Raw genomic sequence first — 27,790 nt, forward strand, 5'->3', positions numbered from 1 at the left:
CATTTTAGTACATGAGAGGGTCCTGCCACCATTGTAATCTAATCAAGAGCGGATACAGGCGTTATTAGACATGAACATGGAGGAAGCCTGGACTGAAAGATAATGGTGACCGATGACTTGAGGGAAGTAACTCCATTAACATATGGAATGGACTCATATACTGTGTGTGTATAAAGACAGAGCCAGTGCTCTGGGAAAGGGTGTGTTCCGCGGACCATCTAGGCTTCTGATATGTTTGTATTAAAAGCCTATATTGAATTCACAAGTTCTTGTAAGTGTTCAATTTTGTTACGATTCTCCACGAGTCTCCAGCTTCAGTGATTTTTGCAGTTTGTTTCAGTCATTGGCAGCAGAGAACTGGAAGGAAAGGCTGATGTAATGATTAAACAGTGCAGAGTATTGGAGGAAACTCACTGGTCTGCTGTTCAAAGTCCGTTGATGTTCTCACATCATTAGAAAATAAATTCCTCTGTCGTGTCATTTCTGTCATGCTGATGAGAAAATGTTTGGACTGATGTGATTGATACATCAAATAAAATTTCAGAAAAGGTCTCCTTGCTCTTGTCCTAGAGTATGTTTCATCAGATTTCACCTAATGCTGCTCATTCATGATATTTATTGAATATTGTATAATGTTATAAAGTCGACTCCTGATGATCCTTAACCAGTTTCTACTGGTTTGTAGGCTGCCCCAATCCAGCTGGCGGCGCTATTGTTCTTTTCCGTGTTCGCTACAACCAAGGAGCACATTTTTAAAATTATTATTTGACAAGAACACGGAAATAGGATTGGAGAAGACTTTGTTTTGATTCCTTGTGTGAAGTAAAGAAAGACATACTGACTGAACTAAGTTGGGTAACGTTACCCAACTCCCATTTGACTGAAAATGTCTAAACTACAGTTGTTTCGTGTGTTTTTAAATGAGCGTTTAACGGCGGCTGCTGTGGAGATTTTCGGTGCAGTTGAGAAAACGGTAGTGGAGTACCAGGAGGAGAATGATCGGCTACGGAGACTGCTGGGGATCACACCAGAGGTACCACTATGTAGAATAGGTTCGTATGTAGATACTGATAGCTAGCTATAGTTCTACTTTATTTATAAACTGTTTGGCTAAAGTGAGACACTGTGAATCAATTTGAAAGAACAGTTAGCTAAGCTATTTAATGTAAGATCCACCCGTGCATCATTTAAAAGTTGTGGTGCCACGAAAAACGTATTGAAATAGAACAACTGGCTGGCTTTGCCATTGTGACGCCGATGCAATTTCATTGGAGATATTAAATCTTTCTTTTGATCAGCTGAGGGTTAATGGTCAAAGGCCATTTCCAAGTTAAAGGACCCATGAGCACCAACATGTGAAATTCATAGAAGCATGTCAAATGTATATATTAATAAAGGCATATACACATGTTTTAATTTTTTTTTAGGAATAAGCAAAGGCTTTGATTTCTGGTTAAAAATAAATAAATGGAAAAGGGGTCTTAAACATCTACCAGGCAAATATATAAGAAATATATCAAAACACAATAATACTGAAGTTAAGACCACTAAGGAAGGCCAACTAATTTCAACATTTATTTTTCATTTTGCAGAAATGATTTGCCTAATGTGAGTTTTTAAGAGCATAACCCAGTGTCTTGTTATTGTTACAAAAACCCCCACATACAGTTAGCTCCAATAGTATTGGGACAGTAACACATTTTCGTTGTTGTTTTGACTCAGTTTTGACCACATGTAAGTGAATTTGATTAATACACATCCAAGTGAATTTGTCCCAAATCCCCTAAAATGTGTTGTGATTTCTAAACGGTTCACCCGATATAAATTAAAGTTGACAGTCTGCACTTTAACCTCATGGTGTCATTTCAAGTGCTGGAGTACAGAGCCAAAACAAACAAAAAAACATTGTCACTGTCCCAATACTTTTGGAGCTCATTGGATCTTTAAGATAGTTTTCTAATTTCTCTCCCTCATGAGGAAGGTTAATGAAAGTTTACAGAAGTAAGAACTATATTTGGACCTACCAATTCATTATTGTGTTTGTTTATGATTTATGAAGTGCTTAAAAGTGTCATTCTGTTACATAATCCATAATATTTCCATGCATTTCTGTGTAGTACAAGATCAGGGACCCATGATGTCATTCAGTTACTGTTATTCTGTTATCAGGTGTTAATCCACTTCAGGGTCAACTTAAATATACACTGAACAAAAACATAAATGCGCAAACTGCAACAATTTCAAAGATTTTACAGAGTAACAATTCATATAAGGAAATCAGTCAACTGAAATAAACTCATTAGGCCCTAATCTATGGATTTTCAGAGATATGCATCTGTTGGTCACAGATACCTTTTTAAAAATGGTAGGGGTGTGGATCAGAAAACCAGTCAGTATCTGGTGTGGCCACCAATTTGCCTCATGCAGTGTGACACATCTACTTTGTATGGCGTTGATCAGGCTGTTGATTGTGGCCTGTGGAATGTTGTCCCACTCCTCTTCAGTGTAGTTTTTTTTTTTTTTACTCGAGGTGTAATATCATAGCTGACATCCCATTCTTTCTGCAGACATCTTTGAATCTTGACTCAGTTTTTAGAAAACTTGGGTCACATAAAAAACAGAGATTTGACTGTCATCCTGCACTGTTCTTTCAGTAAAATGTGTTTTTGTAAAATGTTCAGTGGACAGTTTTAAAAGTAGTCCTTGTGCAAAGAGTTTGCTTAACTTTGGAATTAATCGTTTTTTGTTTGGCATACATTTAAAAAATAAAACTCTGCGTCTCAGCTCTATCTAAAGAAAACAATTGATTCTTGATTGTGATACGTTTTTTGGAAACCTAAAAACTGAACTTCATAATCGTCCAAAAATAACCAAACAAATGATTTGAGCCAATGCTTGTTTTTAATCCCACTCTTTGTTTCCATTTGCTCAGCGAGTGTTATAGTTCAGGTCAATGTGCAACACTAAACACCTCTGTGGGAATCTGTGGTAAAACAACATCGGTGTATATTATTTTGGGTTGATATAAAAGTTGAGTTTCTAAGGTTTCCAAAACCGTATTGAACACAACGGTTATTAAACGTTAGACAGAGTGTCAGGACTTTTGTACACATTAGCCACAGTGAGTTCCATAGTAGGAATGAGAACCCAAGTCTTATATGGGTTGTGTTAAGAAGAGCATATAGCTAGCTGGACTCAGGCAGGTCTACAGGCTGTGTAAGATCATAGGCATCCATATGCCAATAGCGCCATTTGATATTTAAAATCATAGAGATCTAAAATTCACCTGTATGATTAAAGTGTTATATTTAATTACGTGGTACATAAATAATGTCTGCTCCTCCTCTTATTCCCTCCAGACTCCCTGCAGCTCTCTGTCTCTGAAGAGGAGTTTCCCCCTGAGCAGCAGCACTGTGAGCAGGAGTGGAGCCCCAGTCTGGGACAGAAGGACCCAGAGACCAAACAGATTAAAGAGGAACAGGAGGAAGTCAGGACCAGTCAGGAGGAAGAGCAGCTTCAAGGTCTGGAGCCTGATATCATAGAGTTCCAATTTACTCCTTCCTGTGTGAAAAGTGAATGTGATCAGGAGGACCCACTTTGGTCCTTGACTCTTCCCCAAACCCAGACTGTGGAGAACAGAGAGAGAGACTCTAAACCAGTGGATCTCAAACCTTTTGGCACTGTGACCCACCTGAAGGGTTTCGACATTCCCTGTGACCCTCCAGATAGTCAAAACAATGCCTCCAGCCGCAGCTCAGCCATAAGCAGCGATACAGTAGGACTTGACTGCAGTCCACCATTGGATCCCAGCCCACCATTGGATCCCAGCCCACCATTGGATCCCAGCCCACCATTGGATCCCAGCCCACCATTGGATCCCAGTCCACCATTGGATCCCAGTCCACCATTGGATCCCAGTCCACCATTGGATCCCAGTCCACCATTGGATCCCAGCTCACCATTGGATCCCAGCCCACCATTGGATCCCAGCCCATTATTGGATCCCAGCCCATTATTGGATCCCAGCCCACCATTGGATCCCAGCCCACCATTGGATCCCAGCCCACCATTGGATCCCAGCCCATTATTGGATCCCAGCCCACCATTGGATCCCAGCCCACCATTGGATCCCAGCCCATTATTGGATCACAGCCCATTATTGGATCACAGACCATTATTGGAGAAACACTGTTCCAAACTCAGCACCACGTCTAGAACAACTCACCACTGCCGTGACTGTGGTGCAACGTTTCCTCTGAAAGCTGAACTGCAGAGACATGTGACTCTCACCAGGAAGACACCCAGTGAATGCCACTTCTGCCAAAAACGCTACAACTCCACCTGTAAACTGAAGGCCCATGTCCGACACTGCCACGTAGAGAAACTCTGCACCTGTTCCATTTGTAGCAAGTTCTTTAAACTCAAAAAAGATCTTTCCAGGCACATGAGGACTCATGCAGGAGAGAAATGTTTTAGCTGTGGTGATTGTGGGAAAGGCTTCAGTCTCAAGAAGACCCTAACCAGACATAAACTGATTCACACAGGAGAGAAACGATTTAGCTGTGGTGACTGTGGGAAAAGCTTCAGTCAGAAGGGGAACCTAATTGAACATATACGGACTCACACAGGAGAGAAACGATTTAGCTGTGGTGACTGTGGGAAAAGCTTCAGTCAGAAGGGGAACCTAACCGAACATATACGGACTCACACAGGAGAGAAACCATTTAGTTGTGGAGACTGTGGGAAAAGATTCAGACACAAGAAGACCCTAAACAATCATATACTGACTCACACAGGAGAGAAACCATTTAGTTGTGGCGACTGTGGGAAAAGTTTCAGACACAAGAAGACCCTAAACAATCATATACTGACTCACACAGGAGAGAAACCATTTAGTTGTGGCGACTGTGGGAAAAGTTTCAGACACAAGAAGACTCTAAACAATCATATACTGACTCACACAGGAGATAAACCATTTAGTTGTGGTGACTGTGGGAAAAGCTTCAGTCAGAAGGGGGTCCTAGGGAGACACATACGGACTCACACAGGAGAGAAACCATTTAGTTGTGGCGACTGTGGGAAAAGTTTCAGTGTGAAGAGTAATCTGTTTATGCATGTTAAAAACATCCACAAAGCAAGAAAACTATTGGGGCATTCACGTGCACATCCGAAGTGGAAAACTTCCCAATAAGGAAGTTGCAATTCAAATGCTTTATGATCTAAATGTTGACGGTGTGTGTGGAGAGAAACAAAATGGTTTGAGGCCATGTGACGGAGAGTGATGCGGGCCCTGGAGATGGGAGTGTGCGCAGGTGGGTCTGGGCAGGGGTGATGTTGTGGATGTCTGTGCGATGTTGTCTTTTGAATGTTTTTTTGTGTGTAAGAAAAAAAAGGAAGGAAGGAAGGAATTCGCAAGTGTGACATGCTTGTGTTCGAGTGCTTTTTGAAGTCGGAATAATTCTTCGACCATTAAGATTTTAGCAAGTTAGATAAGCTAGCCAATGTTGCTAACAATACATTTAGCTAGCTTGCTTGAAGGTGCAGTCTGGGATCTTAAAGGGATACTTCGGGATTTAGGCTTTTATGATTTAGGCCTTTTAGGGTTTTATTTTACAAATTGTATGTCTCTGCATCCAGTATGAAGGAAGTTGGAGGTAGTTTTGCGAGCCAATGCTAAATAGTGTTAGCACAATAACTGGAAGTCTATAGTATCTACTAGCATGCTAGCAGTTGCCATAAACTTACAGTCATTGCGGTAACACTAGTTAGCAACTTCCTTTAAACTTCATGCCTAGACATAAAAATGGCATCTATGAGTTAATCTGATTCAGGGGAAGTAGAGAAAGGGCTTCATTGCCAAAATCCCTTTAAGCATTTACATGTTTTTAAAAAAATCAGATTGTACAAATTCTTTGTAACATCCTAGAAATTGCAAACAATTTGTTTCATATCAAACAAAATGGATGACGTAGTACACAATTGTGCACACTTTTCGGGGATCCCTTTTTGGTTCATGAGCACTACTTTTAAAACTACTTTCTGAAAAAATACAAAAGCTCTGGAGCATCACTTTAACATTTGCGAATATGGTCAAGTTAGCTACATTATGTAGCTACATTATTCACCTTGACAAGGGTTAAGACATCAGAGATTCTGCATCACAGAGGAACAGTTACCAAAGGCTAGGAAGTGGAATGGACAAAAGAACAGCACCACGAGGATCTAAAGATAACCAAGGTGTTAAGAAACCGATTTGGCGTCATCTTTTGATTGAAAAGTTGAGTAGTCAGTGGGAAGCGTCACAAACTCGGCAACCGGTAACAGTTTCCCACGTGTAATTACGGAGGGAGGGTCGTTCAAGTGAATCTTCACAGTCTGAACTCCCAACTCCAATAAAGCCAACAGCACATGAAGGCCCAATTTTGTTCTCGGAATGGATAAGAATTGGGCTGCCCATGTAAATAAACACTGCCAAAGTCTGTTGGTGTGTTCAGGTTATTATATGTATCTCAGTTGGTAGAGCATGGTGCTTGCAACGCCAGGGTTGTGGGTTCGAAACCGACGGGGGAGCAGTAGGAGACATTCTGCATAAGAGCATCTGCTAAATGACTCAAATGTAAACAGGACTTCCTGGTTGTAAGTTTTGTAAAGTCTCTCAGGTGATGAGGATGGTAAGATTGGTGTTATTGATACATTAAAACATGTTTATACTTTTAACAGAAAATGTCTCCTTCAATTTGTCCAAGAGTATTTATCAACCATTTTTACCTAATGCTGCTTATTAACCTCTATGGGATCGGTGTCCAGCTAATGATCCATCATTTATGACATTCCTGGGAGTGTTTAAACTTACATCTTTTATTACCATATCATTTTTGTATGTTATGTACATGAAAATGTATCAATTGACCAATTCGGCACATTGTGGTGAGACTTTTGAACAGTAATGCAATGGTTCATTGAATCAGTTAAACGTTGCACATACACTGCTGCCATCTAGTGGGCAAAATCTAAATTGCGCCTAGACTCTTTTTACATTTCAAAGATGGAGAAAAAATTAAATAGAAAACGCATGTTTTTTTCTTTGTCTTATCTTTTAACAGATCTAATATGTTATTTTCTCCTACATTCATTTCACATTTTCTCAAACTTAAAAGTGTTTCCTTTCAAACGGTATCAAGAATCAGCATATCCTTTCTTCAGGTCCTGTGCTACAGGCAGTTTTTTTTCTTCATTTTAGGCGAAAATGGGGAAAGAAAGTGTCCGATCCTTGATGTTTAATCTTCAATAGAGTAAAGATATTCACTGAGTATACAAAACATTAAGAACACCTGCTCTGTCCATGACACCTTTTTATTGACTTAATTTAACTAGGCAAGTCAGTTAAGAACAAAATCTTATTTTCAATGACGACCTAGGAACAGTGGGTTTACTACAACAAAGTACTGAGTAAAGCGTCTGAATACTTATGTAAATTTGTTATTTCCACTTTTTAAATTTGTATAAATTAGCAAACATTTCTAAACTTGTTTTTGATTTGTCATTATGGGGTATTGTGTGTAGATTGATGAGGGGGGGGGGAAAAACAATTGAATACATTTTAGAATATGGCTGAAATGTAACAAAATTTGGAAAAAGTCAAGTGGTCTGAAGACTTTCCGAATGCACTGTATATACGTTATCATTGGATATTACCGCTCCAGAGGACAGACAGGAACATGGTGTGGTATTAGCACCCCCTGTGGTTCTCTATGATATTACAGCTCCAGAGGACAGACCGACAGCTACCCGGGGAGAGTATTTCAACAGTGATGCTACATTTTTAATTTGGCTATATACTTGTGTGCTAGGAATATGGGACCAAATATTAAACTTGACTACTTTAATACACAATAAGTGAATTTGTCCAAATACTTATGACAACTTCAGATGGGGGGACTGGATACATAGTGTTTTCATGTCTAAACTGTGAAACTGAAATCTATGAAAACATCCTCAAATAACAGGCGACATTCTGCTTCATATAAAATATTTGATCTCAAATCCAAAATGCTGGAGTACACTGCAGAGCCAAATGAAAAGGTTTAGCTCCACTGTCCAAGGGGAGAGTATATTCAATATGTTATTGTGGTAAATACAGGGTGGTAAAAGGAAGACAAAAAGTAGAGCAGAAAAATTGTTTGTATGATTAATAACTACAATAGATTTTGTTGAGAGAGAGAGAGAGAGAGAGACAGAGAGAGAGAGAGAGAGAGAGAGAGAGAGAGAGAGACAGAGAGAGACAGAGAGAGAGAGAGAGAGACAGAGAGAGACAGAGAGAGAGAGAGAGAGACAGACAGAGACAGAGAGAGAGAGACAGACAGACAGAGAGAGAGAGACAGACAGAGACAGAGAGAGAGAGACAGACAGAGACAGAGAGAGAGAGACAGACAGAGACAGAGAGAGAGAGGCATAGACAGAGAGAGAGAGAGAGAGATGGACAGGGAGAGAGAGACAGAGAGAGAGTATACAGGGGAAGAAAAATGTTAGGACGGCACCAGATGGACACCAGATGGACACCAGAGGGCGTAGTGGGAGCAGATGTGACGGATCAAACACTAAAGTAAACATATCAAGTCTCATTGACATATACAGTAGATTCCAATGATGTTCATGTACTGTATAAATGCATAACGTTTATAATAGATAGACGTAGTGACCTCAGTGTGTAAAATTCAATTATATTCATACCAACTTTATCAATCCCTAAAAGTATCGAGACAAATACATGGAATAAAGATGAAGAAGTAACATGCAACATTATAAGGCAAGATACATAGCCACAAACACTTCAATCAACGAATTCATAGTTTCCTAAGGATGTGTTGGTTCAAAAGTTACATTTCTAAACATCTGTGCTGCAGCAACAGTAAATCTTTATCGCAGGGTGACGTTGTGTCAAATGTATTTGTTTGCAATCAATAATACTTACAAAATATGCTGTAAATGGTGCAGTTATTCCCTGATCTGTGGAAACCAGGACACTGTTCACCAGCTGGACACTCTTCACCAGCTGGACACTCTTCACCAGCTGGACACTCTTCACCAGCTGGACACTCTGACACTGTTCACCAGCTGTACACTCTGACACTGTTCACCAGCTGTACACTCGGACACTCTTCACCAGCTGTACACTCTGAAACTGTTCACCAGCTGTACACTCTGACACTGTTCACCAGCTGTACACTCTGACACTGTTCACCAGCTGTACACTCTGAAACTGTTCACCAGCTGTACACTCTGACACTGTTCACCAGCTGTACACTCTGACACTGTTCACCAGCTGTACACTCTGACACTGTTCACCAGCTGTACACTCTGACACTGTTCACCAGCTGTACACTCTGACACTGTTCACCAGCTGTACACTCTGACACTGTTCACCAGCTGTACACTCTGACACTGTTCACCAGCTGTACACTCTGAAACTGTTCACCAGCTGTACACTCTGACACTGTTCACCAGCTGTACACTCTGACACTGTTCACCAGCTGTACACTCTGACTCTTCACCAGCTGTACACTCTGAAACTGTTCACCAGCTGTACACTCTGACACTGTTCACCAGCTGTACACTCGGACACTGTTCACCAGCTGTACACTCGGACACTCTTCACCAGCTGTACACTCTGAAACTGTTCACCAGCTGTACACTCTGACACTCTTCACCAGCTGTACACTCTGACACTGTTCACCAGCTGTACACTCTGACACTCTTCACCAGCTGTACACTCTGACACTCTTCACCAGCTGTACACTCTGACACTCTTCACCAGCTGTACACTCTGAAACTGTTCACCAGCTGTACACTCTGACACTCTTCACCAGCTGTACACTCTGACACTGTTCACCAGCTGTACACTCTGACACTGTTCACCAGCTGTACACTCTGACACTGTTCACCAGCTGTACACTCGGACACTCTTCACCAGCTGTACACTCTGAAACTGTTCACCAGCTGTACACTCTGACACTCTTCACCAGCTGTACACTCTGACACTGTTCACCAGCAGTTGTACACAATTAATACACTCAACACTGTTTAGGCTAACAGTGACTCTCTGAGGGTGTCACAGGGGTTTACTGGGTCTGAAAAGTATTACATAAATATATACTGTATAGTTTCCTTGTTTTTGAAAGAAAAACACTTTAAAAAAAACTGAAATAGAGTGTAGACAGTGTTAATGTTGTAAATGACTATTGTAGCTGGAAACGGTTGATTTTTAATGGAATATCTACATAGGTGTACAGAAGCCCATTATCAGCAACCATCACTCCTGTGTTCCAATGGCACGTTGTGTCAGCTAATCCAAGTTTATCATTTTAAAAGACTAATTGATCATTAGAAAACCATTTTGCAATTATGTTAGAACAGCTGAAAATTCTTGTGCTATTTAAATAAAGAAGCAATACAACTGGCCTTCTTTAGACTAGTTGAGTATCTGGAGCATCAGCACTTGTGGGTTCGATTACAGGCTCAAAATGGCAAGAAACAAAGAACTTTCTTCTGAAACCCATCAGTATATTCTTGTTCTGAGAAATTAAGGCTTTTCCATGCGAGAAATTGCCAAGGAACTGAAGATCTCGTACAACGCTGTGTACTACTCCCTTCACAGAACTACGCAAACTGACTAACCAGAATAGAAAGAGGAGTGGGAGGCCTCGGTGCACAGCTGAGCAAGAGGACAAGTACATTAGAGTGTCTAGTTTGAGAAACAGACACCTCACAAGTCGTCAACTGGCAGCTTCATTAAATAGTTCCCTCAAAACACCCGTTTCAGCGTCAACAGTGAAGAGACGAGTCCGGGATGCTGGCCTTCTAGGCAGAGTTCCTCTTTCCAGTGTCGGTGTTATTTTACCCATCTTAATCTTTTCTTTTTATTGGCCAGTCTGAGATATGGCTTTTTCTTTGCAACTCTGCCTAGAAGGTCAGCATCCTGGAGTCGCCTCTTCACTGTTGATGTTGAGACTGGTGTTTTGCGGGTACTATTTAATGAAGCTGCCAGTTGAGGACTTGTGATTGTAGACATGCTAAATCGGTGGAAAAAGCACCCAATTATACTTGAATGAATGTAAAGATACCTTAATAAAAAAGGATTCATGTAAAAGTGAAAGTCACCCAGTAAAAGTCTATAAGTATTTGGTTTTAAATATACTTAAGAATCGAAAGTAAGTGTAATTGCTCAAATATACTTTTGCTAAAATTTCACATTCTTTATACTAAGCAAACCAGACGGCCCCCGTTGTCTTACTTGGATTTATTTACGGCTAGACAGGAGAACACACCAACACTGACACTTGTGTTTAGTGAGTGCGCCAGATCAGAGACAGTCGGGATGACCAGGGGTGTTCTCTGTTTAGTGAGTCCGCCAGATCAGAGACAGTAGGGACGACCAGGGGTGTTCTCTGTTTAGTGAGTCCACCAGATCAGAGACAGTCGGGACGACCAGGGGTGTTCTCTGTTTAGTGAGTCCACCAGATCAGAGACAGTAGGGACGACCAGGGGTGTTCTCTGTTTAGTGAGTCCACCAGATCAGAGACAGTCGGGACGACCAGGGGTGTTCTCTGTTTAGTGAGTCCGCCAGATCAGAGGCAGTAGGGACGACCAGGGGTGTTCTCTGTTTAGTGAGTCCGCCAGATCAGAGACAGTCGGGATGACCAGGGATGTTCTCTTGATAAGTGCGTGAATTTCCCTGTCCTGCTAAGTATTCAAAATGTAACGAGTACCTTTTTTGGTGTCAGTGAAAATGTTTGGAGTAAAAATGACGTTGTCATAAATATAAATAGTAAAGTACAAAGTATTTTGGGATGGGTAAATACAGACAAATATGTTGATAAAACAAAACATCATGCCAGGGTAAGCCTACACAAAACATCATGCCAGGGTAAGCCTACACAAAACATCATGCCAGGGTAAGCCTACACAAAACATCATGCCAGGGTAAGCCTACACAAAACATCATGCCAGGGTAAGCCTACACAAAACATCATGCCAGGGTAAGCCTACACAAAACATCATGCCAGGGTCAGTCTACACAAAACATCATGCCAGGGTAAGTCTACACAAAACATCATGCCAGGGTAAGCCTACACAAAACATCATGCCAGGGTAAGCCTACACAAAACATCATGCCAGGGTAAGCCTACACAAAACATCATGCCAGGGTCAGCCTACACAAAACATCATGCCAGGGTAAGCCTACACAAAACATCATGCCAGGGTCAGCCTACACAAAACATCATGCCAGGGTAAGCCTACACAAAACATCATGCCAGGGTAAGCCTACACAAAACATCATGCCAGGGTAAGCCTACACAAAACATCATGCCAGGGTAAGCCTACACAAAACATCATGCCAGGGTAAGTCTACACAAAACATCATGCCAGGGTAAACCTACACAAAACATCATGCCAGGGTAAGCCTACACAAAACATCATGCCAGGGTAAGCCTACACAAAACATCATGCCAGGGTAAGCCTACACAAAACATCATGCCAGGGTAAGTCTACACAAAACATCATGCCAGGGTAAGCCTACACAAAACATCATGCCAGGGTAAGTCTACACAAAACATCATGCCAGGGTCAGCCTACACAAAACATCATGCCAGGGTAAGCCTACACAAAACATCATGCCAGGGTAAGCCTACACAAAACATCATGCCAGGGTAAGCCTACACAAAACATCATGCCAGGGTAAGCCTACACAAAACATCATGCCAGGGTAAGTCTACACAAAACATCATGCCAGGGTAAGCCTACACAAAACATCATGCCAGGGTAAGTCTACACAAAACATCATGCCAGGGTAAGTCTACACAAAACATCATGCCAGGGTAAGTCTACACAAAACATCATGCCAGGGTAAGCCTACACAAAACATCATGCCAGGGTAAGTCTACACAAAACATCATGCCAGGGTAAGCCTACACAAAACATCATGCCAGGGTAAGCCTACACAAAACATCATGCCAGGGTAAGCCTACACAAAACATCATGCCAGGGTAAGCCTACACAAAACATCATGCCAGGGTAAGCCTACACAAAACATCATGCCAGGGTCAGCCTACACAAAACATCATGCCAGGGTAAGCCTACACAAAACATCATGCCAGGGTAAGCCTACACAAAACATCATGCCAGGGTAAGCCTACACAAAACATCATGCCAGGGTCAGCCTACACAAAACATCATGCCAGGGTAAGCCTACACAAAACATCATGCCAGGGTAAGCCTACACAAAACATCATGCCAGGGTAAGCCTACACAAAACATCATGCCAGGGTAAGCCTACACAAAACATCATGCCAGGGTAAGCCTACACAAAACATCATGCCAGGGTAAGCCTACACAAAACATCATGCCAGGGTAAGCCTACACAAAACATCATGCCAGGGTAAGTCTACACAAAACATCATGCCAGGGTAAGTCTACACAAAACATCATGCCAGGGTCAGCCTACACAAAACATCATGCCAGGGTAAGCCTACACAAAACATCATGCCAGGGTAAGCCTACACAAAACATCATGCCAGGGTAAGCCTACACAAAACATCATGCCAGGGTAAGCCTACACAAAACATCATGCCAGGGTAAGCCTACACAAAACATCATGCCAGGGTAAGCCTACACAAAACATCATGCCAGGGTAAGCCTACACAAAACACAGCCCGTATTTGAAGTGTTTCTAACATCACCCTATGGGGAAAATGAATGGTGGTGAAACGGTTGGAACCATTTCCTTGTTTGACCGCTAGATTTGATGGGTTTTATGACTCATACTGTGGTTCTCTGGGTGTAGACAGGCTGCTGCTGTGCTCTGCTCATCACCAGATGGGGGAGGAGAGGAGGTAGGTGGCCCACGCGGGTAACTGATTAATACAAAATTACAATACAAAAACTGTGTATTAAATACATGTGACTGGTCATTTGTTTGAGTCAGAGGCCCAAGATGCAAAAATTGATTTTTATTTTATTTATTATTGTAGGTTTTTATCCAACCCCAGGAGCCCACTCTCAACGTTCAAAATATACCGGAGAGCATAATTTAGCCACAAAGGATCAATAGTTTATAAAAAAGACCTGTGGATTAAGTTTTATCACAAGTGCATACAGGTATCAGTACCAGTCAAAAGCTTGGACATTCCAGGGTTTTTCTTTATTTTTACTATTTTCTACATTGTAGAATAATAGTGAAGACGTCAAAACTAGGAAATAACACATATGGAATCAAATGGTGGTCACACCAGGTATTGAATGGTTTTCTGATCCACGCCCCTACCCTTTGGGCCTCCTGAGTGACACGGTGGTGTAAGGCACTGCATCTCAGTGCAAGTACCTGGTTCAAATCCAGGCTGCAACCCATAGGGTGGTCGCACAATTGGCCCAGCGTCATCCGGGTTTGGTTGGGGTAGGCTGTCATTGTAAATAAGAATTTGTTCTTAACTGACTTGCCTAGTTAAATAAAGGTTACATTTTATATATATATTTTTTCTTTTTAAAATAGCTGTGATCAACAGATGCATATCTGTATTCCCAGTCATGTGAAATCCATAGATTAGGACCTAATTCATTATTTCAATTGACTGATTTCTTTATATGAACTGTATTTTAGTATAATCTTAGAAATTGTTGCATGTTGCGTTTTATATTTTTGTTCTGTGTAGTGCTAATGACAGCCTGCAGTACCCCGGTTGGCCTTCAACTGGAGTTACTCAATGAAAGGGGGCAGCATAGAGCTAGTCTGCAACGTCATTTCCTGGAGTAGTTCAAACTGCACATGTCGTGTTTGTCTGTATAGCAGAGTGGCGCAGCGGAAGCGTGCTGGGCCCATAACCCAGAGGTCGATGGATCGAAACCATCCTCTGCTAATTATTTTTCTTTAGAACAGCTTTACACAGACCTGGCAGAGGGTGCCTTTGTCAGATCAAGAGCAAAATGGATTGAAGAGGGGGAAGGAAGCACTAGTTAGATTTTTTGCAATTGAAAAGAGAAACTACAAAATAAATAAAATCTAAATAAAATCTATTATGCAAAGATACCATTACGATATCAACATTTGTCAATTCCTTTTATGAATACCTTTACAACTCACAATTTCAGGAAGATGATTGCCACATTCAGAATTATGTCCCTGTAATTGAGGATGATTTCCACTCAGTTTGCGATTCACCTCTGTCAATTGAAGAAATTAGAGAGGCTCTGAATTCAATGAAGAATGGGAAATCTCCTGGAACTGATGGCCTGTCAGTTGAATTCTATAGACAGTTTTGGAAGTTACTAGAACACACTATTTTTAATGTTTCAAGATTGCATTGAAAAAGGTGAAATGGTCTCCACTATGAAACAGGGCCTTATTTCATTGATTCCAAAGCCCGATAAAGACCTTTCTCTCATTGACAATTGGAGACCAATTACTCTATTAAATGTTGATTACAAATTGATTGCTCTGGTTTATGCCAAAAGATTAAAGAAAGGAATAGAAACCATTATAAATGAGACTCAAACAGGATTTATGAAGGGCCGTCACATAAACTCTAACATTCGTTTAGTGATATCTGCGTTTTCTGTGAAAAAGAAGTTGAACCTCTTGGGATTCACCAGGACCGAGTTTGGAAAACTCTGGTATAGCCCATGAGACGCCATCTTAACCGGCTTCAATGAATGCACTATTGAGTTTTTACATAGGAATGAATGGTGTCACGTGATCAATGGCTTAGTCCATTCATAAGAAGTTACACATGCAGTATAGAGCATTGGAGGGCATTATAGCAATTATAGTATTTACATAAAAAATATTTTTTAGTATCATAATAACTATTTTTCTGAGAATGCACACCAATACAGCATTATGGGTAAATTCAGAGGGTAGCTGATTTCTGGATTACAGTTCTACCAAGTATTCATACCGCTGACACACATTCATAAGCTGTCTTGAATACAGCATACATATATAGAAGTAATTTATAACCATAGGTGAATACATAAGCTCCTGATAAGACAGGTGATCTGTTTTATCAGGTCAAGATCACTGATCCTCTTCCACCCTCTGATTTAAAAAAAAATTTTTTTTTAGGCAAGTCAGTTAAAAACAAATTCTTATTTACAATGACGGCCTAGGAACAGTGGGTTAACTGCCTTGTTCAGGGGCAGAACAACAGATGTTTACCTTGTTAGCTCGTGGATTTGAACTTCCAACCTTTTGGTTACTAGCCCAACACTCTAACCACTAGCCTACCCTGCCGCCCATTGTCTGATGCCAAGCATTTAACATCTGCTAAACGTGTACATATGTGACCAATAAAATGTGATTTAATTTCTTCATATTATTTCTTCATATTATGTTTCCGGGAAAAACCTGGATTCAAATATACATTTGCACACCTGTCTGTGTTTCACACCTGTTACACCTAGCTAATCAGCCTCGCAATACGGGAACCATGCTGCTTCAGACAGGAAGTAGAACGAAGAGTGTGAATTGAGTGGGGGTGTAAAATCTAATAATTTGATTTAAGAAAAAAAGATTGTCCCCCACTTGACGAATAAAACTACGCATTCCTTATCAGAACCCTCCACCGTCCACGGATATACCCTCCACCCTCCACGGATATACCCTCCACCCACGGATATACCCTCCACCCACGGATATACCCTCCACGGATATACCCTCCACCCACGGATATACCCTCCACCCACGGATATACCACCCACGGATATACCCTCCACCGTCCACGGATATACCCTCCACCCACGGATATACCCTCCACTGTGCACGGATATACCCTCCACCCTCCACGGATATACCCTCCACCCACGGATATACCCTCCACCCATGGATATACCCTCCACCCTCCACGGCTATACCCTCCACCGTCCACGGATATACCCTCCACCCACGGATATACCCTCCACCCATGGATATACCCTCCACCCTTCACGGATATACCCTCCACCCTCCACGGATATACCCTCCACCCACGGATATACCCTCCACCCTCCACGGATATACCCTCCACGGATATACCCTCCACGGATATACCCTCCACCCTCCACGGATATACCCTCCACCCACGGATATACCCTCCACCCACGGATATACCCTCCACCCACGGATATACCCTCCACCCACGGATATACCCTCCACCCACGGATATACCCTCCACCCACGGATATACCCTCCACTGTGCACGGATATACCCTCCACCCTCCACGGATATACCCTCCACCCACGGATATACCTTCCACCCATGGATATACCCTCCACCCTCCACGGCTATACCCTCCACCGTCCACGGATATACCCTCCACCCACGGATATACCCTCCACCCATGGATATACCCTCCACCCTTCACGGATATACCCTCCACCCTCCACGGATATACCCTCCACCCACGGATATACCCTCCACCCTCCACGGATATACCCTCCACGGATATACCCTCCACCCTCCACGGATATACCCTCCACCCACGGATATACCCTCCACCCACGGATATACCCTCCACCCACGGATATACCCTCCACCGTCCACGGATATACCCTCCACCCACGGATATACCCTCCACTGTGCACGGATATACCCTCCACCCTCCACGGATATACCCTCCACCCACGGATATACCCTCCACCCACGGATATACCCTCCACTGTCAACGGATATACCCTCCACCCCCTCCACGGATATACCCTCCAGCCCACGGATATACCCTATATGCCCTCCAGCCCTCCACGGATATACCCTCCAACGTCCACGGATATGCCCTCCACCCACGGATATACCCTCCACCCATGGATATACCCTCCACCCTCCACGGAAATACCCTCCACCGTCCACGGATATACCCTCCACCCACGGATATACCCTCCACCCATGGATATACCCTCCACCCTCCACGGAAATACCCTCCACCCTCCACGGATATACCCTCCACCCACGGATATACCCTCCACCCTCCACGGATATACCCTCCACGGATATACCCTCCACGGATATACCCTCCACCCATCCACGGATATACCCTCCACCGTCCACGGATATACCCTCCACTGTCCACGGATATACCCTCCACCCACCACGGATATACCCTCCACTTCCACGGATATACCCTCCACGGATATACCACCCATGGATATACCCTCCACCCTCCACGGATATACCCTCCACCCCACGGATATACCACGGATATACCCTCCACCGTCCACGGATATACCCTCCACCCACGGATATACCCTCCACCTTCCACGGATATACCCTCCACGGATATACCCTCCACGGATATACCCTCCACCCTCCACGGATATACCCTCCACCGTCCCACGGATATACCCTCCACTGTCCACGGATATACCCTCCACCGTCCACGGATATACCCTCCACCCACGGATATACCCTCCACCCACGGATATACCCTCCACCCTCCACGGATATACCCTCCACCCTCCACGGATATACCCTCCACCGTCCACGGATATACGCTCCACCCACGGATATACCCTCCACCCTCCACGGATATACCCTCCACCCACGGATATACCCTCCACCGTCCACGGATATACCCTCCACCCATGGATATACACTCCACCCACGGATATACCCTCCACCCACGGATATACCCTCCACTGTCCACGGATATACCCTCCACCGTCCACGGATATACCCTCCACCCCACGGATATACCCTCCACCATCCACGGATATACCCTCCACCCATGGATATACCCTCCACCCTCCACGGATATACCCTCCACCCCACCCTCCCACGGATATACCCTCCACCGTCCACGGATATACCCTCCACCCACGGATATACCCTCCACCATCCACGGATATACCCTCCACCATCCACGGATATACCCTCCACCCTCCACGGATATACCCTCCACCATCCACGGATATACCCTCCACCATCCACGGATATACCCTCCACCGATATACCCTCCACCCTCCACGGCTATACCCTCAACCCTCCACGGATAGACCCTCTACTGTCCACGGATATACCCTCCACCGTCCACGGATATACCCTCCATGGATATACCCTCCACCCTCCACGGATAGACCCTCCACTGTCCACGGATATACCCTCCACTGTCCACGGATATACCCTCCACGGATATACCCTCCACTGTCCACGGATATACCCTCCACCCTCCACGGATATACCCTCCACCCTCCACCGATATACCCTCCACTGTCCACGGATATACCCTCCACTGTCCACGGATATACCCTACACGGATATACCCTACACTGTCCACAGATGTACCCTCCACCCACGGATATACCCTCCACTGTCCATGGATATACCCTCCACCCTCCACGGATATACCCTCCACTGTCCACGGATATACCCTCCACTGTCCACGAATATACCCTCCACGGATATACCCTCCACTGTCCACGGATATACCCTCCACGGATATACCCTCCACTGTCCACGGATATACCCTCCACGGATATACCCTCCACTGTCCACGAATATACCCTCCGACGTGGGAATATCTTTGCCTAATGGGCACAGCCACAGCTGGGTAAATACAGTGCCTTGCGAAAGTATTCGGCCCCCTTGAACTTTGCGACCTTTTGCCACATTTCAGGCTTCAAACATAAAGATATAAAACTGTATTTTTTTGTGAAGAATCAACAACAAGTGGGACACAATCATGAAGTGGAACGACATTTATTGGATATTTCAAACTTTTTTAACAAATCAAAAACTGAAAAATTGGGCATGCAAAATTATTCAGCCCCTTTACTTTCAGTGCAGCAAACTCTCTCCAGAAGTTCAGTGAGGATCTCTGAATGATCCAATGTTGACCTAAATGACTAATGATGATAAATACAATCCACCTGTGTGTAATCAAGTCTCCGTATAAATGCACCTGCACTGTGATAGTCTCAGAGGTCCGTTAAAAGCGCAGAGAGCATCATGAAGAACAAGGAACACACCAGGCAGGTCCGAGATACTGTTGTGAAGAAGTTTAAGCCGGATTTGGATACAAAAAGATTTCCCAAGCTTTAAACATCCCAAGGAGCACTGTGCAAGCGATAATATTGAAATGGAAGGAGTATCAGACCACTGCAAATCTACCAAGACCTGGCCGTCCCTCTAAACTTTCAGCTCATACAAGGAGAAGACTGATCAGAGATGCAGCCAAGAGGCCCATGATCACTCTGGATGAACTGCAGAGATCTACAGCTGAGGTGGGAGACTCTGTCCATAGGACAACAATCAGTCGTATATTGCACAAATCTGGCCTTTATGGAAGAGTGGCAAGAAGAAAGCCATTTCTTAAAGATATCCATAAAAAGTGTTGTTTAAGGTTTGCCACAAGCCACCTGGGAGACACACCAAACATGTGGAAGAAGGTGCTCTGGTCAGATGAAACCAAAATTTAACTGTTTGGCAACAATGCAAAACGTAATGTTTGGCGTAAAAGCAACACAGCTCATCACCCTGAACACACCATCCCCACTGTCAAACATGGTGGTGGCAGCATCATGGTTTGGGCCTGCTTTTCTTCAGCAGGGACAGGGAAGATGGTTAAAATTGATGGGAAGATGGATGGAGCCAAATACAGGACCATTCTGGAAGAAAACCTGATGGAGTCTGCAAAAGACCTGAGACTGGGACGGAGATTTGTCTTCCAACAAGACAATGATCCAAAACATAAAGCAAAATCTACAATGGAATGGTTCAAAAATAAACATATCCAGGTGTTAGAATGGCCAAGTCAAAGTCCAGACCTGAATCCAATCGAGAATCTGTGGAAAGAACTGAAAACTGCTGTTCACAAATGCTCTCCATCCAACCTCACTGAGCTCGAGCTGTTTTGCAAGGAGGAATGGGAAAAAATTTCAGTCTCTCGATGTGCAAAACTGATAGAGACATACCCCAAGCGACTTACAGCTGTAATCGCAGCAAAAGGTGGCGCTACAAAGTATTAACTTAAGGGGGCTGAATAATTTTGCACGCCCAATTTTTCAGTTTTTGATTTGTTAAAAAAGTTTGAAATATCCAATAAATGTCGTTCCACTTCATGATTGTGTCCCACTTGTTGTTGATTCTTCACAAAAAAATACAGTTTTATATCTTTATGTTTGAAGCCTGAAATGTGGCAAAAGGTCGCAAAGTTCAAGGGGGCCGAATACTTTCGCAAGGCACTGTAAGTCACAAAGTGGACTAGTGTTATACTGGTAAAGTGAAATACAATCGAGGTCTGGAACCTGGCTATTTGAACTCAGTCAAGTCTAAAGGCTAAAATGTAGATCATACAAATCTGTTAGTCACCTGTAATTCCCTCCAGACTGTGTTAAGACGTGGCATACCAAGTTTATCTTTTGTGTTCATGAAATGATTTCTGGGTGATATGAAAGTAAGAGTTTCTAAGGTTGCCGAAACCATATTGCACGGGAGGATTATTGACGGTTAGACAGTGTCTGCTAGCTATCTGCACTCAGGCATGTCTAAACGCTGTGTAGATCATAGACATCCATGTCAATAAAGTTATTTAAAATGAGTTTTACTCATGGAGTTTTATAGTTCACATGTATGATTCAAGTGTTCTATTTAATTCTGTGATATATTGATAACCTCATCCCCTCTCCTTCCCTCCAGACTCCCTGCAGCTCTCTGTCTCTGAAGAGGAGGTTCCCCCTGAGCAGCAGCACTGTGAACAGGAGTGGAGCCCCAGAAGGACCCAGAGACCAAACAGGGGGCAGAAGGACCCAGAGACCAAAGAGATTAAAGAGGAACAGGAGGACCCAGGACCCCCACAGATTATAGAGGACGAAGAGGCACTCAGGACCAATCAGGAGAAAGGGCAGGTTCAAGGGCTGGAGCCTGACATCATCAATTTCACTCCTTCCTGTGTGAAAAGTGAATGTGATCAGGACCCACTTTGGTCCTTGACTCTTCCCCAAACCCAGACAGTGGATCACAGAGAGAGTGACTCTAAACCAGTGGATCCTGAACCTTTCGGCACTGTGAACCACCTAAAGTGTTTTTACATTCCCTGTGACCCTCCAGATAATCAGAACATTGCCTCCAGCCACAGCTCAGCCGTAATCAGAAGCCCAGTTGGACCTGACTGCAGCCCACCATTGGATCTGAACCCACCAATGGGGGAACCCTGCCCCTTTTGTGGCAAGACCTTCAAACAAAAAGGATATCTGTCCATGCACATGAGGATTCACACAGGAGAGAAACTTTTTAGCTGTGGTGACTGTGGGAAGAGCTTTATTCAGAAGGGGGACCTAAGGAGACATATCCTGACTCACACAGGAGAGAAACCTTTCAGCTGTAATTTTTTTCTGTAAAAGCTTCAATCGGAAAGGGGACCTAAGGAGACATATCCTGACTCACACAGGAGAGAAACCATTTAGCTGTGGTGACTGCGGTAAATGCTTTGTTCGCAAGGAGCACTTAACTGCACATATACGGACTCACACAAGAGAAGTGTCAGTCTCAAGCAGAACCTAACCATGCAGAAACTCACATGGGAGAAATAATTTAGTTGTTGTGACTGTGGGAAAGGTTTCAATCGCAAGGAGCACCTAACTAAACATAGATTCACACTGGAGAGAAATAACATGGCTGCTCAGTCTGGTAAAAGATCCACTCGGAAGACTCATCTGTTGAAGCATATGGATAATATCCACAAAGAGAGAAAAGTACTACAATAAAATAACAATAACAAGGTGATATACAGAGGGTACCGGTACTGACTCAATGTGCGGGGGTACAGGTTAGTTGAGGTAATTTGTACATGTAGATAATAGTCCGGGTGGCAATTTGATTAATTGTTCAGCAGTCTTATGACTTGGGGGTAGAAGCTGTTAAGGAGCCATTTGGACCTAGACTTGGCGCTCCGGTACTGCTTGCCGTGCGGTAGCAGAGAGAACAGTGTATGACTTGGGGGACAATATTTTGGGGCCTTCCTCTGACACCGCCTAGTATATAGGTCCTGGATGGCAGGAAGCTTGGCCTCAGTGATGTACTGGGCCGTACGCACTACCCTCTGTAGTGCCTTTCGGTCAGATGCCAAGCAGTTGCCATACCAGGAGGTGAAGCAACTGGTCGGGATGCTCTCGATGGTGCAGCTGTATAAATACACATTTCCCCTATACATTGAGGAGTGTCACGACTTCCGCCGAAGTTGGCTCTCCTGCCTGTTCGGGCGGTGCTCGGCGGTCGTCGTCACCGTCCTACTAGCCACTACCGATCCCTTTTTCGTCTGTCTGTTGGTTTTGTCTTATTAGTTTCACCTGTGTGTATTTTAGTTTAATTAACGTCCTTATATGTAGTAGGTTGTCCCGCCCTTGTTTTGTGCGGGATTGTTTTTTGTATTCATGTCATTTGGTGTAGTACTTGTGTTTTATTCTCCGGTCTATTTTGATCCTGTGTTTGGATTATTTACCCTGTGTGTTGGGTTGACCGTGTTTTTTGTGCGCCGGAGAATAAACTGTCGAATCACTGAAACCTGCTCTCTGTGCCTGATTCCACCCACCTTGATAAAACGTGACAAGGAGACTCTCTCCATGCAGACACTGTTATTTTTGAATGTGGCATTTTGTGGCTTGTTTGTTTTGGCACCTCTCAACACCCCTCATTATCACCATCTATGCACACAACCACTCACTTACACTACTAATTACTGACAACAGACACCGTTGTTAATTGTCTATAGTTTACTTTAGTTAATAAATATATTTTTGCTATTTGTTATCTCCACGTTGTCTCCCTCTTTGTTACGGGCTACGAGCCGGTTCGTGACAAAAGGTCTTGCTCACATTGGCTACGGAGAGCGTGATCACACAGTTGTCCGGAACAGCTAGTGCTCTCATGCATGCTTCAGTGTTGCTTGCCTCGAAGCGAGCATAAAAGGCATTTAGCCCGTCTGGTAGGCTCGCGTCACTGGGCAGCACGCGGCTGGGTTTCCCTTTGTAGTCTGTAATATTTTGCAAGCCCTGTCACATCTGATGAGCGTCAGAGCCAATGTAGTAGGATTCAATCTTAGTCCTGTATTGACACTTTGCCTGTTTGATGGTTTGTCTGAAGGCATATTGGGATTTCTTCATCCCGCTCCTTGAAAGAGGCAGATCTAGCCTTTAGCTCGGTGCGGATGTTGCCTGTAATCTATGGTTTCTGGTTGGGATATGTACATACAGTCACTGTGGGGACGACGTGGTCGATGAACTTATTGATGAAGCAGGTGACTGAGGTGCTATACTTCTCAATGCCATTGGATGAATCCCAGAACATATTCCAGTCTGTGCTAGCAAAACAGTCCTGTAGGGTAGCATCGCGTCATCTGACCACTTCCGTATTGAGTGATTCACTGGTACTTCCTGCTTTAGTTTTTGCTTGTAAGCAGTAATCAGGAGGATAGAATTATGGTCAGATTTGCCAAAAGGAGGGCGAGTGAGAGCTTGTGAGCTAATGTTGTAAAACATTGTATATAAATAAAGTTTAGTTTGAATGATGAGGTAATGATCAAGCAGTATAGATTATTGTAGGACATTCACAGTTCTGCTATACAAAGTCTGTTTAATTTTCCCTTCATTAGAAACAGGAATATCTGGTTGTTTGATTTGGAATGTCTCCAAGGTGATGACAATGGTTGGGCTGATGTAATTGATCCATGAAAATAAATAACATTCCAGAAAAGGTCTCCTTACTATTGTCCAAGAGTATTTCTCATAAATTCTGACTTAATGCTGCTCATTCATGATATTTATTTAATATTGTATAAAGTAATGCTATACTGTCGACTCCTGAGGAGGAAGAGATTATCACAGATCATCCTATACTTATGATAAGGTCCATGCAAATCTGGATCCTTGGGAGGGCCCTACCCCATTGTAGTTGACATCTAAAATGGTTAGGTTTATGGTTGTGGTTAAGGTTAGATTTAGGGTTTTGATTAGGGACAGCCCAAGGATCCCGGATAGCATATGATAACCATTGTTTTTATTAATCGTCTCCCTTACCTACTGGCCTGTAGGCTGCCTTGCGCAGTACTAAACTCCCATCCAGCAGGCATATGTCATATGTTTCTGGGTTCGTCACCCACAAGAACAAAAGATTTCCTACGTTTGCTTAACTGTATACGGTAGTAGGATTAGAAACTAGTTTGTTTTGATTTTGCATTTGGCAAATCTCATTCGACTGAAAATGTCTAAACTACAGTTGTTGCGTGTGTTTTTAAATGAGCGTTTAACGGCGGCTGCTGTGGAGATTTTCGGGGCAGTTGAGAAAACGGTAGTGGAGTACCAGGAGGAGAATGATCAGCTACGGAGACTGCTGGGGATCACACCGGATATACAACTATGTAAAATAGGGTTGTATGTAGATCTACTGATAGCTAGCTATAGTTCTACTTAATTGATTGTTAAAATGTATCAAATGGATATCAGTTAAGTTGTTTTTCAACGTAGCGTGAATGGATAAAAAAAAAACATAAAAACCAGGAAGTGATTTGAAATTATAATTTAAAATTGACTACTTTGAAAAGTAATTGAAAATATTCTTCTTTGCAATTATTGAATTGGAATTATAGTTTACCTAGCCTTGAATTTATACGGGCTTAAAAATGTACTCTAACCCCGAGGTCTAAAGTCTGTATAGCAGAGGAGGCTGGTGGGAGTAACTATAGGAAGACATTTTTCATTACTGGGCAGGGGCACTTGGTAACCAGGCTGACCCACTTGCAAATAAATTCATTACAAATCCTACAATGTGATTTTCTGGATTTTTTTCCCTAATTTTGTCTGTCATGGTTGAAGTGTACCTATGATGAAAATTACAGGCCTCTCTCATCTTTTTAAGTGGGAGAACTTGCACAATTGGTGGCTGACTAAATACTTTTTTGCCCCACTGTAAGTATTCACACCCCTGAGGGAATACATGTTAGAACTACCGTTGGAGGTGATTACAGCTGTGAATTTTTCTGAGTAAGTCTCTAAGAGCTTTGCACACCTAGATTGTACAATATTTGCACTTTATTTTTTTTATTCTTTAGGCTCTGTCTAGTTGGTTGTTGATCATTGCTAGACAGCCATTTTTGAGTCTCTCCATAAAGTTTAATGCCAATCGAAGTTAAAAAAAACAGTAACTAGGCCACAGAAACATTCAATGCAGTCTTGGTAAGCAACTTCAGTGTATATTTGGCCTTGTGTTTTAGGTTATTGTCCTTATGAAAGGTTCATTTGTCTCCCATTGTCTGTTAGAAAGCTGACAGAAACAGTTTTTCAGTCTGTGCTTAGCTCTATTCCATTTATTTGTATTTAAAATCTCCCTTGCCAATGGCAATCATACCCATAACATGATGCAGCCACAAACATGCTTATTAAGACTGGTACTCAGTGATGTGTTGTGTTGGATTTGCCCCAAGCACTTTGAATTCAGGACATAATGTTAATTTCTTTGCCACATTTTTTGCTGTAATACTTTAGTGCTTTATTGTAAACAGGATTATATTATAATATTATAATATTTTTTGTAACATTTTTATTCTCTACAGGCTTCCTTCTTTTCACTCATTTAGGTTAGTTTTGTGAGTAACTACCATTTTGTTGGTCCATCCTCAGTTTTCTTCTATCATAGCCAGTAAACCATTGTAGCTGTTTTAAAGTCACCATTGGCCTCATGGTGAAATCCCTGAGTGGTTTCCTTCCTCTCCGGCAACTGAGTTAGGAAGGACGCCTGTATCTTTATAGTGATACACCATCCAAAGTCTAATTAAGTACTTCACCATGCTCAAAGGGATATCCAATGTCTGCTTTTTGAATTTTTACCCATCTACCAACAGGTGACCTTTTTGTAAGGCATTGACAAACCTACGTCTTTGTGGTTATATCTGTGCTTGAAATTCAGTGCTCGACTGCGGGACCTTACAAATAATTGTATGTGTGGGGTACAGAGATTATGTAGTCATTAAAAATATATATGTTAAACACTATTATTGCACAGTCCAATCCATGCAACTTATTATGTGACTTTTTAAGCACATTGTTACTCCTGAACTTATAAAGGCTTGCCATAACAAAAGGTTTGAGTATTTATCTTCAAGACATTTCATCTTTTAATTTGGATTCATTTGTAAACATTTCTAAAAACATAATTCCACTTTGACATTATGGGGTGTTTTGTGTGACACAGGACTGAGTTTGGGAAAAACTGGGTTAATAAACTTTTTTTTTTTTTTTACTGAACTAAAATCAACCCCAACCCTGATGCTTTTCAAGGCTGTAAAAAATAACCTCTGCTCCTCCTCTCCTTCCCTCCAGACTCCCTGCAGCTCTCTGTCTCTGAAGAGGAGGTTCCCCCTGAGCAGCAGCACCGAGAGTAGGTGTTGAGCCCCAATCTGGGGAAGGAGGGCCCAGATACCAAACAAATTAAAGAGGAACAGGAGGAAGTCAGGACCAGTCAGGAGGAAGAGCAGCTTCAAGGGGTGGAGCCTGATATCATAGAGTTCATATTCACTCCTTCCTGTGTGAAAGGTGAATGTGATCAGGAGGACCCACTTCAGTCCTTGACTCTTCCCCAAACCCAGACTGTGGAGAACAGAGAGAGTGACTCTAAACCAGTGGATCTCAAACCTTTTGGCACTGTGACCCACCTAAAGGGTTTTGACATTCCCTGTGAGCCTCCATATAATTCATACAGCCACAGCTCAGCCGTAAGCAGCAACCCAGTTGGACTTGACAGCAGACCACCATCAGATCCCAACCCCACATCAGATCCCAACC

General features: G+C 43.0%; 1 protein-coding gene across 2 annotated transcripts; it reads left to right on the forward strand.

Annotated features, from left to right (window-relative positions):
• Positions 1 to 717: 717 nt before the first annotated feature.
• Positions 718 to 27,391, forward strand: LOC112259713 (zinc finger protein 79-like). 2 transcript variants are annotated; one of them, XM_024434337.2, is made up of 2 exons: positions 718 to 1,052; positions 3,360 to 6,717. In XM_024434337.2, exons 1-2 carry the CDS (start codon positions 887 to 889, stop codon positions 5,189 to 5,191), a joined length of 1,998 nt encoding a protein of 665 aa, XP_024290105.2. In that variant the 5' UTR covers positions 718 to 886; the 3' UTR covers positions 5,192 to 6,717. The 2 variants fall into 2 exon arrangements, 1 of the variants encoding a protein (XP_024290105.2); XR_002954899.2 differs by lacking the exon at positions 3,360 to 6,717 and adding an exon at positions 27,329 to 27,391 and having other exon boundaries at positions 947 to 1,052.
• Positions 27,392 to 27,790: the final 399 nt, after the last annotated feature.

Source organism: Oncorhynchus tshawytscha, linkage group LG10 (assembly GCF_018296145.1).
Source record: "Oncorhynchus tshawytscha isolate Ot180627B linkage group LG10, Otsh_v2.0, whole genome shotgun sequence".
Taxonomy (NCBI): domain Eukaryota; kingdom Metazoa; phylum Chordata; class Actinopteri; order Salmoniformes; family Salmonidae; genus Oncorhynchus; species Oncorhynchus tshawytscha.